Genomic DNA, 17947 nt, shown 5'->3' on the forward strand with positions numbered 1-17947 from the left:
TTAACCTTCTGACTCCGTTCTCGGAGTTGAAATCAAATTTCTTGAATTCAATTAAATAGTACAGAAATAAGGAATAAATTTAGTAACATACCTCCATTCTTTTAATGCCACCAACACCTCTACCACCATAATATGAGGCATCAACTGTAGGCCACTTTGATTTTGCTATGGGGTCTGCTTCAGGTTCCTGTACATTAAATAGATTAGCATGACAACTTGCAAAAATAACTGGATACATAAGTATATAAAAAATTCCTTCAGCTTAGTACTAAACATGTAACTGAGCATTAGAAAACCATTCTGAAAGGGCAATGAAGGTAATTTTCACTTTGGGCAACAGTAACAAAATGGGCAGTAGCAGACTAGCCGTCAGTTATACATCCTACTCTATTTCTCCTCTCCACTGAAGTTACTAGGAAGTATAATTGACCAGATATATAATCAGGCGGTTGATCTGCAATTGACAGTTTCTCACCGAAGCCCTAAGTGAAAATTATTCCCAATAAATCTGAATTGGCTAATTAAATCTCTTGGTCTATGTCAAAAGGGAACTTTGTAATTTTATTCTTAACATTTTTAATTTTTAGCACAAAAAATGCCTTTCAGAATATTTTTATTCATGAATCAAATGAATCAAAAAATGGCATCGAAAACTAGACTAAAGGGAAATTGGAGAGGGATCAGAAGGATCCAGTTATTGTGGTCCATGTTGGGACCAACAATATTGGGAAGGGTAGGTAAGAGGTCCAGTTTGGAGGGTATTAGGAACTAGGAGCTAAATTGAAAGGACATGGTCTCAAGGGTCACAATGGCTAGATTATTCCCCAGACTACATATGAAATAAACTTGTTGGACCTTAACCTGGTGTTGAGACTTCTTACTGTGCCCACCCCAGTCCAACGCCAGCATCTCCACATATAAATTAGCATAGAGGTATGCAGATCTGGGAGGTAAATACATGGCTGAAGGAGTGGTATGGAAAAGGGGAGTTCAATTTCATGGCACATTAGCACTAGTACTGTCACAGGCGCCAACTGGACCAGTCTAGAACTAAGATAACCATGGAAACAAAATAATAGTCACAAGAATCTTAAACTAGTAAGTCGGGGGAGGGTTCAGGTGGCAAAGATAGCATGGATAATCGTTTGCAAAGAAACAAAAGGGAAGTAGAGTAACAGTGAAAAATTGTGCTTTAGGCAAACAGTTAAAAGCAAAGGATGCAAAGTAAATCAACCAGGAAGAGTTAAATAGGAAACATAGGAGTAGGATAATAGAGCAGAGGGACAGATGAGTGTGTGTGACTCAAATCAGCATTCATTTATACAAACATGTGGAATACAGGAAACAAAGTGGATGAATTGCAGGTGCAAATTCAACTTAGAACATATGACATGGTAGCGATTAATGAGAGATGGCTGCAAAACCGTCAGTGATGAGAACTCAATATGCCAGATTGTTAGGTCTTCAGGAAATATAGAGAAAATAGTGGACGTGAAGGAGGAACCCGACTAATTAAATCATTCCAATGATACAAGAGGATATAATGAGAGATAGGTCGGAAGCAGAAACTATTTGGGTAGATTTAAGACTTTAGTGGAAGTGGGCATAGGTTTCCTTGTGCAAGGTGCGATGTGGTCCCGTGCCTAATTTTTGAGATGAGACAAGCATTTGGCAAAGGAAGAGTAATTTTATTTGGGGCTTTGAATCGAGATAAGCAGAGAAGCACATGTCAGGAAGATGGAGAACTTCATGAGTGTGTCCAGGATTGTCTTCTGCAACATTATATCCTAGAACCACGGGGTTATGGCACATTAGGCATTGTACTGGCCCAGATATAGCTAACGCCATTTATCAAAATCAACACAAATTATCTTAGGAAAAGGAGGAGATCAGAAGCAACGTAGGCGCCTTGAAGACTTACAATGGTGATGTTACCAATGATAATAAGGAAATGGTACATATACTCAATAATTGCTTTTCATCAGTAATTACAATGGAGGAAAATGCCAGTACATCAGACATCCCAAATAAACTATTTTTGAATTAGGAATCAGGATTCCTAATCCCTGTTAGAATTAACAAATTAATGTAAGCAAAGTAACAGTAAGGGAAAAATTAAGGACACTAAAGAAGGGCACATCCCCAGGATTAGATGGTTTCTATCCCAGGGATTTAAAGCCCTATCTATAACCTTCCAAAGTTCTCTCAATTCAGGAAGCATTCATTTGGATTGGAAAACTGCACAATTAACTCCACAAAAGGAAATTATGGTATCATAGACAGCCTAGCATCTGTTGTCGAGAGAGAGGTGGTCATAAGGTACAGCCGGGTGTCTTCAGCGCACACATTAAAACAAAAGCCATGCGTTCTGAGGTCACTGAGGGGCCTCAAAGGTTACAAATAGAAGGGAGTCAAGGATGCCTCCTTGAGGGAAAGCAGATAGACGCTAGATGAGAGCAGTCCCACCCAGCTGGATGATACTGGGGAGTCCCTGGACAAAGATGGTGTGTCAACCATTCCAAAGATTGCAGAAAGATCGAGGAGGACAGGGAGGGATTGCTTAGTTTTGTCACAGATACACAGGATGTCATTTGTGACTTTGGTAAGAACAGTATTGGTTCTGTAACTGGGTTAGAAACCTGACTGCAGGCAACAAACATGGTCTTTAGAGAAAAATGGTCATGGATTTGACAGGCAACAACACATTCAAATAGTTTCAAGAGGAAAGGGAAGTTGAAGATTGGGCAGTTATTTGCAAGGACAACGGAGTCATGGGTTGGTTTATTGGGGAGCTGGGTGATGATGGAAGATTTAAAGGAGGAAGAGATAATTCACTGAATCTCAGGACAGGCTCAAGGAACCAAACGGTCAACTCCTGTCCTTATGTTAAGTGTGATCCTCTTAATATTTGGATGCCTAACTGTTTTGGTCATACCATTGGGCACTTGAGGATAACCAATAAGATTTAGAAGATAGATTTCACACTATTCAACTCGCAAACAAGGTTGCTCCTTTAATATTTGCAGTATTCATCATGAACAGCACTTTAACACAGTGGAACTTTCACATACCTCTTTTGGAGGGGGTGGGAGAGGGGGAGGATCCTTTATCACCTGAAACCAAATCATAAACAAAAATAAGTTATTTGTACAACAGCAATGATATCAGTGATCTCTCTGAAGTATTCCACCTCCACCACTTAACATTCGATCGGATTCCCAACTGGCAAGTTTTTTTTTGTCACCTATTAATACTTGTTCTCAGCTTGCCAACTGGTGTGTCTTCTTCCGTGACTATTAATTAGTAAGACTTGGTGCATGTTAGCACCCACGTCTCTCAGATCAAGTAAACCTGTTGGCAGATGCACTTAGACGCATCTATCTATTTGACAATTAATTGAATAAGTGTTATTACTTCAGAGTAACCCTGCTCATGAGGGCTTCAGCTGTTCATTTGGAGTGCCAGATGGACCACGAACGACTCAGTGTAATATTAATGATGATTTTCAAGTATCTCTGACATGTGGGATAGGTTTTGGCAACCAAGACCTCGACCACACGCTAGCCATAGGGTGATTTGTGCATCTCATGATGAAGGCCCACAAACTTCAAACCGACCAAGTTCATTGATCATACAGAATAAGCTTGGCTGTAAATGTCCAAATAACACATGGGTCTCCTATGAATAATATTTGAAATGCCTCCCCTCTGACGGGATGCTATTCCCTTCTTTCAAAGCAAGTACTTTCACCCCTTTCTCCAAAACATACTCTCAACCCAACTCTCTATGCTCCCAACTGTGTTCCATCTCTAATATTCCTTTCCTCTCTCAGGACCACTATCACCTCCCAGGCTGGCTCATCTATCTTGCAACTCAGATTTTTTTCCCTTCCCATAAGCAGCAAAACAGCCTACCCAAGGTTATAAAGGTAAAAGGTAAAGTCGCAACAGTCACAGATGACCATGGGCACTGACTGGCGGTGGTTTAACCTGAGGATCACCACACCTCAGGTGAGGGGCAAGGCTGAGAAGACGAGGTCTTCATGAATAACCTCAGCTGGTACGGGAATTGAACCCACGCTGTTGGTGCCACTCTGCATCACTAACCAACTGTCCAGCCAACTGAGCTAAATTGAAGCCAAGACAAGATCAGCTATGATCATATTGAATGCCGGAGCAGGCTCAAGCAGCTGAATTGCCTACACCTGCTCTTAGATCTTATTTGTTTTCTCTATGGAAATACTTTAATCGATCAGACATGCTAATCAATCAGCACCTTTTTCTCCTGTAGTATAAATAGTTGTGAATGTGTTTGAAATTTGGCATTCTTGTGTTTATCAGAATTGTTATATTTTCATGATCTTATTTCACCACAGTGTTATCTTCATCGCCGAGTTGAGCTTTGACCCCATATCGTCTCTGTCACAAAAACACTTCCTCTTCAACACCTAATGTCACTTAAATCAGAGTGGATAAATCCGCAGGACCGGACAGGGTATTCCCACGGACCTTGAGGGAAGCTAGTGTTGAACTTGCAGGGGCCCTGGCAGACATATTTAAAATGTCAGTATTCACGGGGGAGGTGCCGGATGATTGGAGGGTGGCTCATGTTGTTCCGTTGTTTAAAAAAGGTTCCAAAAGAAATCCGGGAAATTATAGGCCAGTAAGTTTGACGTCGGTGGTGGGCAAGTTATTGGAAGGTGTGATAAGGGATAGGATCTACAAATATTTGGTTAGACAGGGACTTATTAGGGAGAGTCAACATGGCTTTGTGAGTGGTAGGTCATGTTTGACCAATCTATTAGAGTTTTTCGAGGAGGTTACCAGGAAAGTGGATGAAGGGAAGGCGGTGGATGTTGTCTACCTGGATTTCAGCAAGGCCTTTGACAAGGTCCCTCATGGGAGGTTAGTTAGGAAGGTTCAGTCGCTGGGTATACATGGGGAGGTAGTAAATTGGATAAGACACTGGCTCAATGGAAGAAGCCAGAGAGTGGAGGCCTGTGACTAGTGGTGTGCCGCAGGGATCGGTGTTGGGTCCATTGTTGTTTGTCATCTATATCAATGATCTGGATGATAATGTGGTAACTTGGATCAGCAAGTTTGCTGATGGTACAAAGATTGGAGGTGTAGTGGACAGTGAGGAAGGTTTTCAAAGCTTGTAGAGGGATTTGGACCAACTAGAAAAATGGGCTGAAAAATGGCAAATGGAATTTAACGCAAACAAGTGTGAGATATTACACATTGGAAGGACAAACCAAAGTAGAACGTACAGGGTAAATGGTAGGAGTCTGAAGAGTGCAGTTGAACAGAGGGATCTGGGAATACAGGTACAGAATTCCCTAAAAGTGACGTCACAGGTGGATAGAGTCGTAAAGAGTGCCTTTGGTACATTGGCCTTTATAAATCGGAGTATCGAGTATAAAAGTTGGAGTGTTATGGTAAGGTTATATAAGGCATTGGTGAGGCCGAATTTGGAGTATTGTGTTACAGGAAGGATGTAAATAAGGTTGAAAGAGTGCAGAGAAGGTTCACAAGGATGTTGCCGGGACTTGAGAAGCTGAGTTACAGAGGGAGATTGAATAGGTTGGGACTTTATTCCCTGGAGCGTAGAAGATTGAGGGGAGATTTGATAGAGGTGTATAAGATTTTGATGGGTATAGATAGAGTGAATGCAAGCAGGCTTTTTCTGCTGAGGCGAGGGGAGAAAAAAACCAGAGGGCATGGGTTAAGGATGAAAGGAGAAAAGTTTAAAGGGAATATTAGGGGGGGGCTTCTTCACGCAGAGAGTGGTGGGAGTGTGGAATGAGCTGCCGGATAAAGTGGTAAATGCGGGGTCACTTTTAACATTTAAGAAAAACTTGGACGGGTTCATGGATCAGAGGGGTGTGGGGGGATATGATCCAAATGCAGGTCAGTGGGGCTAGGCAAAAAATGGTTCGGCACAGACAAGAAGGGCCAAAAGGCCTGTTTCTGAGCTGTAATTTTCTATGGTTCTATGGTAGGCTGTCTGTGGCTGAAACCTTCAGCTATGTTTTTTCACTGTAGGCATGGTTATTTTAGTTGTAGCCTTCCATTCTCCATACACTTCTGCTCATTCCAAACTCTGCTGGCAATATCCTGTCCCATCAATGACGTTCACATTCCCATCATGCAATCTTTCTTGACCTACACCTGCTCCCAGTCAGTTAACATCCCAGATTTAAAATTCTCACTTGTCAGGTTAAAGCTCTCCATTATCTCATTTTTCTCCATCCCTTTAACTTCTTCCAGCCCTGTGCACAACATTTCAGTCCTCTAAATTCCCCAACTGGCCACTCTAAAGGTGGTATCATGTGTCCTCCCCCGTGGCGAGTTTAGTGGTGAGAGGGGCATTTAACCACCTTCTTGCCTCAACCTTAATTAACTCTGTGGTGGGATGTCCTATGGACAGCCTTCCGGCCCTACTGCCAATTGGGCGGCACGGTGGCACAGTGGTTAGCACTGCTGCCTCACAGCGCCAGGGACCTGGGTTCGATTCCCGGCTTGGGTCACTGTGTGTGTAGAGTTTGCACCTTCGCCCCGTGTCTGCATGAGTTTCCTCCGGGTTCTCCAGTTTCCTCCCACAGTCTGAAAGACGTGCTGGTTAGATGTATTGACCCGAACAGGCGCCGGAGTGTGGCAACTAGAGGAATTTCACAGTAACTTCATTGCAATGTCAATGTAAGCCATACTTGTGACTAATAAATAAACTTTAACTTTAAACTTCAATTGAGGCCCATGTGCGGATGTTAACCAGTGGTAGGTGGAGGGCTCGCAAGGTGGGAGCACAACAAGCAAACTTGCAGGCTCTCTGGGGGATCCTTGTTCAAGGACATTTAGTGCTTGATCAAAAGACCCAAGATCGGGGGGGTGAGGGAGGCAGATAAAAGCAAACCTACTACCCTTGTAGCTAACCCCCCAATCCATGCGATACCCCACATCCATCCTCCCCCGCCCCCTCCTCCATCACTCACCTGTGCCTGAGTCCCTCCTCAACTTAAGGTCAGGGATGGGTGACATACCAGCACCAACCACTACCTGCCTAGGGACACTGCTGAGTACAGTGGTACTGCCAGCCTCTGATCGGTAGGTGTGCCTTTTGTCCCTGGGATCTATGATCCTGGGAGAAGGCCTGCCGCTGGCCTGTCAAGTGCCTGAATGGCACAAAATACAGAGGGCCTTTGCAAAAAGAGGTGACATAGGAGTCTCATCGGCTCCCCAGCTCGCAACTGAGACCCCCATCACCTCTGCTATAAATACCCCACCCTCTCTACTTTCTTTAAGGTCCTCCTTAGGAGTTTGACTCCTAACTATTTTTTCCTCCTTTGAGTCTGCATCAGTATTTTTCTTCACCACCCCATGAAGTGCCTTGGGACATTTTTCTACATTAATGGCATTGAATAAACACAAGTTGTTACTGTTGTTGTTTAGATAGGGCACTTCAGTAGGAATTGTCAATTCTGGCAAAGGATCACAGCTAAACATTAATCTTTCTTTCAGATATTAATCTCGTATGGATTCCCGATTATTGTTTTATCTTTTTGCTTTTTCTCAGTGTAAGTACAGATGGCAAAAGTATCTAAAGTCTTTTTCATGTCATTTTTTAAAAATCTGTTCATGGGATGTGGGCGTCGCTGGCTGGGCCAGCAATTATGCCCATTCCGGAGGGCATTTAAGAGTCAAACACACTTCTGTGGATCTGGAATCACATGTAGCTCAGACCAGGTGAGGATAACAGATTTCCTTCCCTAAAGGATATCAGTGAACCAGATGGATTTTTAGAACAATCAATAATGGTTTATTTAGACTTTTAATTCCTGATTTTTATTGAAGTCAAATTTCACCATCTGCCATGGTAAGATTCAACCCTCAGAGTATTACCCTCGGTCTCTAGATTACTCATCCAGCAACAATATGCCACTCCACCACGACCTCCCCAGTTAGAGGAGTCCAACGTAGGCCAGACCAGGTAAGGATGACAGATTTCCTTCCCTCCAGGACAAGTGGATAGCCTAACTTGGTGCAGACACTTTACTGAACTTTTTTCGCTTCTATTTCTTCAGTTTCTCCAAAATGCATTACCAAAACTAAAAGCAAAGAAGTCATGATTCTATAAATGATATGTAGTTCATCGTTGAAGTAAAGGTTTTCAGTAAGAAATGTGCAGTTCGAAAATCAAACACTCCCTTGAACACAAGATAAACTTTGCCAAACAAGAGATTTGTAAGACTTTTTTCAATAGAATTCATTTTGCCTTGTGTTGGAATGCTGACTGGTATTGGTGATCAGATAAAGCAAACTGAAGTCGAACATCTCAGAAACCATTCTAGGAGGAAGCTGTTTCTCCGTTTCTGATTGTTGAATGCCGTGGTTTATGTAGGTAGCCCTTTACATGTGAGGTGGCAGTTCTACTCAAGATGCTTTGTTTAGTGCTGTCATAGACAGGAAGCTCTGTTGTACTGAACCTTTGCAAAAAGACGTAATTATAGGAAATCACACTTGAACACAAAGGAAGTCTAAAAATGAGTGCAAAAAAGCTTTTACCTTTTGGGTGGACCCTTAAATTAGGGGCCGTGCCCACAACCAGCACATCCACCCTGTACACATTGCAATTTTATGGGGAGATGTCAGTGGATTGCCCACCCATAGCCCCATTGTGGCCCTTAAGTGGATAATTACTATCTAATACAAATATACATACGAACATGGAGCAGGAGTAGGCCATTCGGCCTCTTCAGCCTGCTCTACCATTCAATAACATCGTGGCTGATCGGATTGTAACCTCAAATCTATCTCTTTTATATTTATTTGTATTATCAACCGGACATCTGTCAAACAGACCCTGTTTTTTGCTTCATCTTGCTCTCAGCCTCTTTCACCATCCAGGGGTCTCTGTCTCTCTTTGCCCTGTCTTCCCCCTTCATGGGAATATACTTTGATTCTACCAAAACCAAATCCTCCTTAAAGGAGTTTCCAATTTTACCTACTAATTTTCCATTCCAATTTACTGGGGACAGATTTAATATGCTTGAAATTGGCCCTCCTTCAATTCAGTATTTTCACTCGAGATTGTCCTGTTCCATGGCTAACCCAAACATGATGTGGAGATGCCGGCGTTGGACTGGACTGGGGTAAACACAGTAAGGAGTCTAACAACACCAGGTCTAACTAACCCAAACATTATCATTCAATGATCATTGTTCCCCAAATATTCCACTGCCAACACTTCATCCAACTCATTCCCCAGAACCAGATTAAGTAATGCCTCTTTCCAGAAGGGCTCCGAGTGTGCTTGTCAAGAACATTCTCATGAATACGCTTCAGATATTTTTCTCTATTATTATCCCAGTCAATATCTGAACAATTAAACACCCCAATATCACTAATCAATGGTTTATGTAACTCTGAATTCTTTGCAAATTTGTTCCTCTGAGGCTTAAACACTATTCCACCCCTGAAGAACAAAAGTTTTTAGCAGTAGCAATCTAAAATGATTAAAATCTTACAGCTTAGGAGGCAATTCACCCCATGTGCCAACCCTTTAAAGTCTACTCAATTACACAGGGCTGGATTTTCCAGTCCTTCCTGCTGATGGGATCTTCCAGTCCTGTCGAAAGTGACCCCCTGTGGCAGGTCCCAGTGGTACGGCTGGTGTGTAATAGAAATGGCCATTGACTTTGGGCAGGACCAGAAGATCCTGCCACAGGAAAACACATCGGAAAATGCCGGCCAAAGAATTCACAGGACTATTAGCCATTCAATCAACTGACCTAGGCCAAGAACCTCCTCTAACTACTTTATCTAATCCTTTTGTCATTGACTTTTGTTCCTTTCTGCATATCCTGGTTCCCTTAAATGTACCTGTAATATTAAATCATTATATTAGTGATATTTCTTCTTGGCCATGTATTTTTTTTTCCTCTTTCCAAGTGTAGATTCAATTCCCTTTCAAGATTACTACTGAATCTGCTTCCATCGCTCTTTCAGGCAGGCCATTCCAAGATTCATAAAATCAAACTCCATTATTAAAATATCAAAGGGTTGCTTTACACCACATATCAGGAAATTGCAAGCACTCACCAAAGGACTTTACACCTGAATAGAAGTAAAGTCATGGCTGGAGTACTCATGGTTTCCTGACATTCACCTTGGCTGGACTGCCCCTATGCTAGCGGTTGGCACCATTACTGATTTTGAGCTTAATACAATGGGGTCTGAAGCAAAGTAGACCAATAGAATTGCAATATTTTGAACTGTACAAAATTGGACCCATCAAGTATATGTAGAAGAATATAGTTTTGCAAAGTATGAATAGAAACGTATGTAGTTTAGTGTTGGCTTTGGCCTCCATCTGGTACAACAACAAATATAAAGCTAGCAATAGAGTTTCTCCTATAACCTTTCAGAACATTTTCAGCTTTGAGTCATTTGTGTCTGTTATATACAAAAATCTCAGGCAGACTAGATACTTAATACAATTCATGTAACATTTTTGTATACTGATGTAAGGGACTGAGGAAAATTTGTGGGGAAGACATTTACCAGTGTTCTTTGGCCCTTGTGGGTTTCAGTGTCCTGTTTGCCGGGCGGGTGCTGTGAACAGGATGCTGTTTGTTGAGTGATGTGGGCTGGGACAATGGGATTGCTCTGGGGGCGGGAAGAAAAAAAAAGCGCCAGGAAGTGAAGCAGCTGCAGAGCAGAGGAGGGAGTGTGCAGAAGAGGGAGAGCCGCGTTTTTGGAGAGGAGCTTTTCGGAGGCAATAAAAACTCAGTTCAAAGTGAACATTTCTCAGGTAGAACTGCTTGGTTTTTCATGACTGCCGAGGAGGACAGCCTTCAGCGCACTGGACCTGTGTTACTACACAGATAGCTCGTGGCACCTCTGCCTCGTGTGCTTGCTCCATCATCTTCCCTCTCGTAGACCCGTCTGGACTGTGTGTGTGTCGGGGTTAAGTGAGTACTATCAGACAGGAACGGTAACAGAAGTGGGTTGCCGAGGATGGGGTTTTCTTCAGATGTGCACCAACGGATGGGCCCCAATGTTTAAAATTCAAAGTGCTTGGTGATCCTCTGAACATTTCTCAGGTTGAAACTGTTAATTGGAAAATCTTCAGTTGGGATTCTTTACTTGTTTATATCTGCTAATTATATGTTATTAAATGTTTTTGTTATTCCGTTTACCTTGTTGTTCCGAACCTTTTCTCATTATAAGGTTTATCTCAGTACCATTTTTGGAGGCACCGCGCTAAACATACTCAAATCCTTTTCATGCAAGCCTGTACGGGCATTTATGGGTAAACAGGAAATTTAGCCAGCTCACCATCAACTGCTAGGAATTCAGGATCCTGTAAATCGAACAGTTAAATAGTAGCCCCATACAGTGATCAGCAGGGGGTTACATTTTTGGAGGCACCACTGAGATCATTCCTGTTTACCAGACAGGTCAAATGAATTTTTTTCTTTCCTCTTTTCATCAGTCAGTAACAGTTAACCCAGTAATTACAACAGGAAATGTTTTTTTTACAGTGTTAGTAGCTCACTTAAGACAATGGATTTTTCTCAGGCTGCTGACTGGAGCCGCCAAAAGAATATCAGTCTTTCCCGTGGCATATTACTGAGCAATGTGCCAATAGATACTAGTGAGGAGACCATTGCTAGGGTCTTAAACACAGTGGAAGTCTTTGGTCGCACCAAGATTTGTGGTCGCCGTGGGGATTCTACCGGCACACAGTTGTTCATACTAGTGGAGACCAGCATTGATTTAACCCCTGACACTGTACCTCCAGATGTAGGTATTGAGGGAGAAGCTGGGCCATGGGCTGTGCATACGCTAGAAAGTTTGGACACACAGGATGCTGTTCCTGAAGAGGACGCTTTCCATACAAAGCTGTTGTTACTACTACAACAGGAAGGCAAGTCGATGGAGGATTTTCAGGCCGTAGTATCAGAAAACCAAGCTCCCAAAGTGGATGTGAACATGGAGTTAGTGACTGCTATTGGCAAACTGGTGGACAAGTGGAACCAAGTGTCTACCGATGGGCCTAGCTATAGAAAGCTGAGACTGTTTTCAGGACTGAAACCTGTACCCCCAGGTGAGGAAGAATATGATGCCTGGATGGAGCAGGCTACCCAGATGATCAGTGAGTGGCAATGCACTGACGCCGCCAAGAGACAGCGTATAGTGGAGAGTTTAAAAGGGCCTGCTGCTGACATCGTCCGATTTTTGAAAGTTAGCACTCCCACTGCTACGGCCACCAATTATTTATCCACTCTGGGCACAGCTTATGACACCACAGAGAGTGGAGCCGACATCTTGGCCAAGTTCAGACACACATACCAGGATGAAGGAGAAAAACTCTCTGCTTTTCTGTATCGCCTTGCCAAACTTCTCCATCGTGCTCTTCTTAAGGGAGGAATTACGGCTGCAGACATGAATCGAGCTCGGATGGAAGAGCTAGTCAAGGCTGCACTCACTCGAGACATGGTTGCTCTGCGTGTAAGGATGAGCCACACCCTGGACAAACCCCCTTCCTTCTTCCAGCTGATGCGGGAGGTAAGAGAGGAAGAAAATTGGATTAGCGCCAGAGAAGGGGTGAAAGCCACTGTACTGCAGTCCTCAGTTATGTCTGAGTTGAACAGCCTACGAAATGAGGTAAGGGAACTGACTTCTCAGGTGGCCAGACTGTTGAGCACCGTTCCAGTTACCCCTACATCTGAAAGTACGACAGCAAGGACTGGGGCCGTACAGCAAGCGCCAGAAGCTGCTGTTCGGGACGCGTCGCCCCGAGTGAAAATGTCCAAACCACTGCCGGCAGGAATCTTTTGCTACAAGTGTGGGCAAGATGGGCATACAAGGAGAGAGTGCAAAGAACCCGAGGATCTGAGGAAAGTGAATCAGAAGCTGATCACAGCAAGCAGACAGCAGGGAAACTTCTCAGGAGCCAGGTGAAGGAACGGTGCTTGTTTCCGTGTGAAATACGTTCCACCCACTGTCCACCCCCAGCAAAGCAAGGCTCAAAACAGTTACCTGCAGGATTAGTGGGGCCCATCTCTGATGTACCTGTGCAAATAGAAGGAGTTTATGCAAGAGCTTTGCTTGACAGTGGCTCCCAAGTAACCATTTTGTATCGCAACTTCTACGACACCTACTTGAAACACTTATCTCTCCAGCCACTTGAAGACCTGGAAATATGGGGTTTAAACTCTCTCCAATACCCATATGATGGCTACCTGTCCATACAACTCGAGTTCACTGCCGCTGTAACCGGAGTGCCGCAGACAGTTGACACTTTGGCCTTAGTATGTCCTGACCCTGTGAAAGATGACAACATTGCCGTGCTGGTGGGGACAAATAGCCGGCTGGTGAGAGAGTTGGTTGAGTCCAGGCGGGAGAATGCTTCTTGAGTACTTTGACCATGCACCCCGTCCTCCGAGAAGCTTATGAGACACTCGCCCAGTCTGAAACAACAGAAGGGATAGACAAGCATGGTACTGTGTGGTTTACCCAGCACAAGCCAATCACCTTGCAACCAGGACAAGTGTTTAAAGTCACTGGCCTCCCAAAGTTTCCTGGTGATTTCACAGACCAGCTAGCACTGAGAGATCAGCCTAATGACACTTTTTCCCCTGAAGAGTTGTGGGTGAGGCCTGAGGTTCATCCTGCATCAGTTGTTTCCAGCAGATGCATTACTGTGACTGTGAAGAACATGTCATCCAGAGAAATCTCATTGAAACGTGGGACTCCACTAGCCCACATTTTTCCAGTAGCCTCTGTTCCTCTGCCGAGGGCACAGTGTGCGGATAAGCTGCAATCGAACTGACCCCTTCCTCTTTTGATTTTGGAGCCTCTCCTATGCCAGAGGAAGCAAAAATGCGTCTCTGTGAGAGAATGATGGAGAGGAAAGAGGTCTTCTCTCAGCACGAGTGGGATGTAGGTTGTTCTAAAAGCACCAGACATGAAATAAGACTGAAGGATGCAAGGCCCTTCCGAGAGAGGTCACGTCGCTTGTCGCCTGCTGACTTTGAGGATGTGCGCCAGCACCTACAGGAACGACAAAGCCATGGCATCATCTTTGAATCGCGTAGTCCCTACGCATCGCCAATAGTAGTCGTATGCAAGAAGTCAGGGAAGGTACGAATGTGCGTGGACTACCGAACCCTTAACCTTCGAACAATACCGGACCAGTACACTGTCCCAAGGATAGAAGACGCTCTTCACTGCTTCTCTGGGAGTAAATGGTTCACAGTCCTCGACCTGAGGAGCGGGTACTATCAAATACCCATGAGTGAGGCTGACCACGAGAAGACCGCTTTTATCTGCCCGTTGGGTTTTTATCAGTTTGAACGCATGCCTCAGGGAATTTCCGGAGCACCGGCCACTTTTCAGAGAGTCATGGAACGTACTGTCGGCGACATGAACTTTCTGGAGGTGTTGGTGTACCTGGATGACCTCATTGTGTTTGGACGAACCCTCGAAGAACACGAGGAGCGGTTGCTCAAAGTGCTCGACCGCTTCCAAGAAGAAGGTCTGGAGCTGTCGCTTGACAAGTGCTAGTTTGGCACCTACATTGGACATGTAGTGTCGCAGGATGGAATAGCGACAGACCCATCCAAGGTAGAGGCTGTTGTCTCCTGGCCAAGACCCCAAACGGTGACAGAGCTCAGATCCTTGCTTGGATTTTGTGGTTACTATCACCGCTTTGTCAAGGACTTCTCCAAACTCTGCTGTCCCCTCAACAAACTCCTTCAAGGATATCCTCCCCGTCCCCCCTCCAAGGGGAGTCAGACTGCAAACTCACCTGACAAGACTTACTTCAAGCCTTTTGAACCCTTTGGCTCTCGGTGGAGTGAGCAATGCGAACATGTTTTCCAAGGACTCAAGACCCGGCTCACCAAAGCACCTGTATTGGCGTTCGCAGATCCACAGAAGCCTTGCGTTCTGCACTTAGATGCTAGCCTGGACGGACTAGGTGGTGTCTTATACCAAGAGCATAATGATGGTCTACGCCCAGTTGCATTCATCAGCAGAAGCCTCTCGCCATCTGAGAAAAACTATCCAGCACACAAACTGGAGTTTTTAGCTCTCAAGTGGGCTATTGTGGATAAGCTACATGACTATCTTTACGGAGCTATCGTACAAGTCAGAACGGACAACAATCCCCTGACATACGTCACAACGTCAGCTAAACTAGATGCCACTGGTCATCGCTGGCTCTCAGCACTGTCCATCTACAACTTTAGCCTTAAGTATAGACCAGGCCGGCATAACCTTGACGCAGACTCGTTGTCTCGACGTCCACATGTCAGCATGACACCAGATGATGAATGGCAAGAAATCCCAGTTCCAGGAGTGCGGGCTCTCTGTCAGACTGTGTCGAGTTGCACACGAGCAGGACACTCCTATCCATGTGTGATCGAACAAATAGGAGCTCATGTGTCTGCAGTTCCCAAGGCTTTCTGTCATACCGTTGCAGTAGTAGCTGATCAGCTGCCCACTTTCAGTCCAGCAGAGCTTCAAGCTGCTCAGAAAAGCGACCCGTGTATCGGAGAAATATGGCTAGCTGTCCATCAGAAGGCACCGGCAAGTCAAATACAGACAAACCATCCTGATCTTACACTTCTGAAACGAGAGTGGGGGAAGTGGTCAATCGAGCAGGGTCTGCTTTACAGAACAGTCAAACAGTCTGACCTACGCTTACGGTGACAGCTTGTGCTCCCCAAGCAGTTCCACCCTATGGTTCTGAAGTCACTGCATGACAACAATGGACATCTGGGGTTTGACAAGACCTATGCACTCGTCTGTGACAGATTCTTCTGGCCCCTCATGAAACTTGATGTAGAGACATACTGCAAGACATGTGAACGCTGCATTCAGAGAAAGTCTCTGCAACAGAGAGCAGCACCACTTTCCCACATCCAAAGTTCAGGCCCTATGGATCTTGCATGCATTGACTTTCTCTCCACAGAACCTGATTCCCGCAACGTGTGTGATGTGTTGGTAGTCACTGACCACTTCACTCGGTATGCACAAGCATTCCCAACCAAGGATCAGAGAGCCATAACGGTTGCCAGAACTCTATGGGAGAAATACTTCACTCACTATGGCCTACCAACTTGCATACATTCGGACCAGGGTCGGGATTTTGAAAGCCAGTTGATGAGAGAGATGTTGACCATGTTGGGTGTGAGGACATCAAGAACTTCACCATACCACCCACAAGGTGACCCTCAACCAGAGAGGTTCAATAGAACCCTGTTGAACATGCTAGGAACTCTTGAGCCCAGTCAAAAGTCCAAATGGAGTCAGCACATTGCACATCTGGTCCACGCGTACAACTGTACCCCAAATGAAGCTACCGGGTATTCACCCTACTTTTTAATGTTCGGGAGGGAAGCCAGACTTCCTGTGAACGTTTGCTTTGGCGTATCAGCGGATGGGACCTCAACAACTTCCCACTTGCAGCATGTGTCTAAGGCTGCTTGCAGCTCTTTCTTCATCTATCAGTTGGCCCAAGCCACTTCCGCTAAAATGAACCAAAGTAACAAAGAGAGGTATGACCAAAGAGTGCGCTACCATTGCTTGAAGCCTGGGGATAGAGTCCTCATTCGAAACTTGGCCTGAAAGGGAAACAGAAGCTTGCTGATCGGTGGAGTGCAAATCCTTATGTGGTTGAGAGTCAAATGTCTGATTTTCCTGTTTATCGTCTAAAGCCTGCAGATGGTTCGGGACCCATTAAGGTCATGCACCGAAATCATATTTTGCCCCGAGGACAAGAGGTCCAATCGAGCACTGAGGTTGACCCAAAGCCTACTCCCTCTCCAAGAGCCCTCAGGTGCAGAAAAGCAAAAGAAAGGAATCAAACTCCTGAGGTTCACAAAGATGACTCCGCAGCTGATGTGCCCCTGGGAGATCAAAACTCTTCAGACTCAGAGTCAGAGTATGGACATTATCCAGAGGCCTTGATCATTGACAATCCAGAGGAAATCTGTGAACAACCGGAACAGGATGTCATGGCTACAGAGTCCAATCCCACCACAAATGCTACAGAAGTGACAGAAGTCGCAGCGAGCTCAGAATCTTCAGAAGGGCTACCTGTTGCGATAGAAGAGGTAGTAACTGAGCAAGGGGAAGTAGAATCAGATAGTTCTGTTGAGGGCACTTACACTACAGACACATCTAACATAGCCAATCCAGAACCAAAGATAAGGAGATCACAGAGAGAGAGAAAGCCAGCAGACCATTTCCATTATACAAAGCTGGGAGAGCTGTGTGCAAAGTCTGTAGTCGTAGGACATACAAGTGTTTACTCAGCTACGCCACCCACTATGCATTTTCCTGAACACTGCAATAGTTGTCATGCATGGTGGTGTAACTCCTTTGCTCAGTGCTCGTCATGTATGAATAAGGTACCACTCTTTTCACCCACTATTATACCAGTCACCACACTATAAGGTACATGGTGTAATTGGTTAACTGGGTCCTATGTCATGTAGCTCAGCATGGGGGCATGCTGTATTTTTGGTGGGAGGGGAATGTAAGGGACTGAGGAAAATTTGTGGGGAAGACATTTACCAGTGTTCTTTGGCCCTTGTGGGTTTCAGTGTCCTGTTTGCCGGGCGGGTGCTGTGAACAGGATGCTGTTTGTTGAGTGATGTGGGCTGGGACAATGGGACTGCTCTGGGGGCGGGAAGAAAAAAAAAGGCGCCAGGAAGTGAAGCAGCTGCAGAGCAGAGGAGGGAGTGTGCAGAAGAGGGAGAGCCACGTTTTTGAAGAGGAGCTTTTCGGAGGCGGTAAAAACTCAGTTCAAAGTGAACATTTCTCAGGTAGAACTGCTTGGTTTTTCATGGCTGCCGAGGAGGACAGCCTTCAGCGCACTGGACCTGCGTTACTACACAGATAGCTCATGGCACCTCTGCCTCGTGTGCCTGCTC

At 44.9% G+C, this 17947-nt stretch overlaps 1 protein-coding gene across 1 annotated transcript in view; it reads right to left on the reverse strand.

Moving 5' to 3' along the window:
* antxr2a (ANTXR cell adhesion molecule 2a) overlaps positions 1 to 17947 on the reverse strand; it is a 219650-nt gene that overhangs the window by 98683 nt on the left and 103020 nt on the right. The window contains exons 13-14 of the mRNA XM_078213868.1: positions 3072 to 3113; positions 92 to 187 (exon numbers count right to left, since the gene is read on the reverse strand). Coding sequence (XP_078069994.1) covers positions 92 to 187; positions 3072 to 3113 — 138 coding nt within the window. The remainder of the gene's footprint in view (positions 1 to 91; positions 188 to 3071; positions 3114 to 17947) is intronic.

This window comes from Mustelus asterias, chromosome 1 (genome assembly GCF_964213995.1).
Source record: "Mustelus asterias chromosome 1, sMusAst1.hap1.1, whole genome shotgun sequence".
Taxonomy (NCBI): Eukaryota; Metazoa; Chordata; class Chondrichthyes; order Carcharhiniformes; family Triakidae; genus Mustelus; species Mustelus asterias.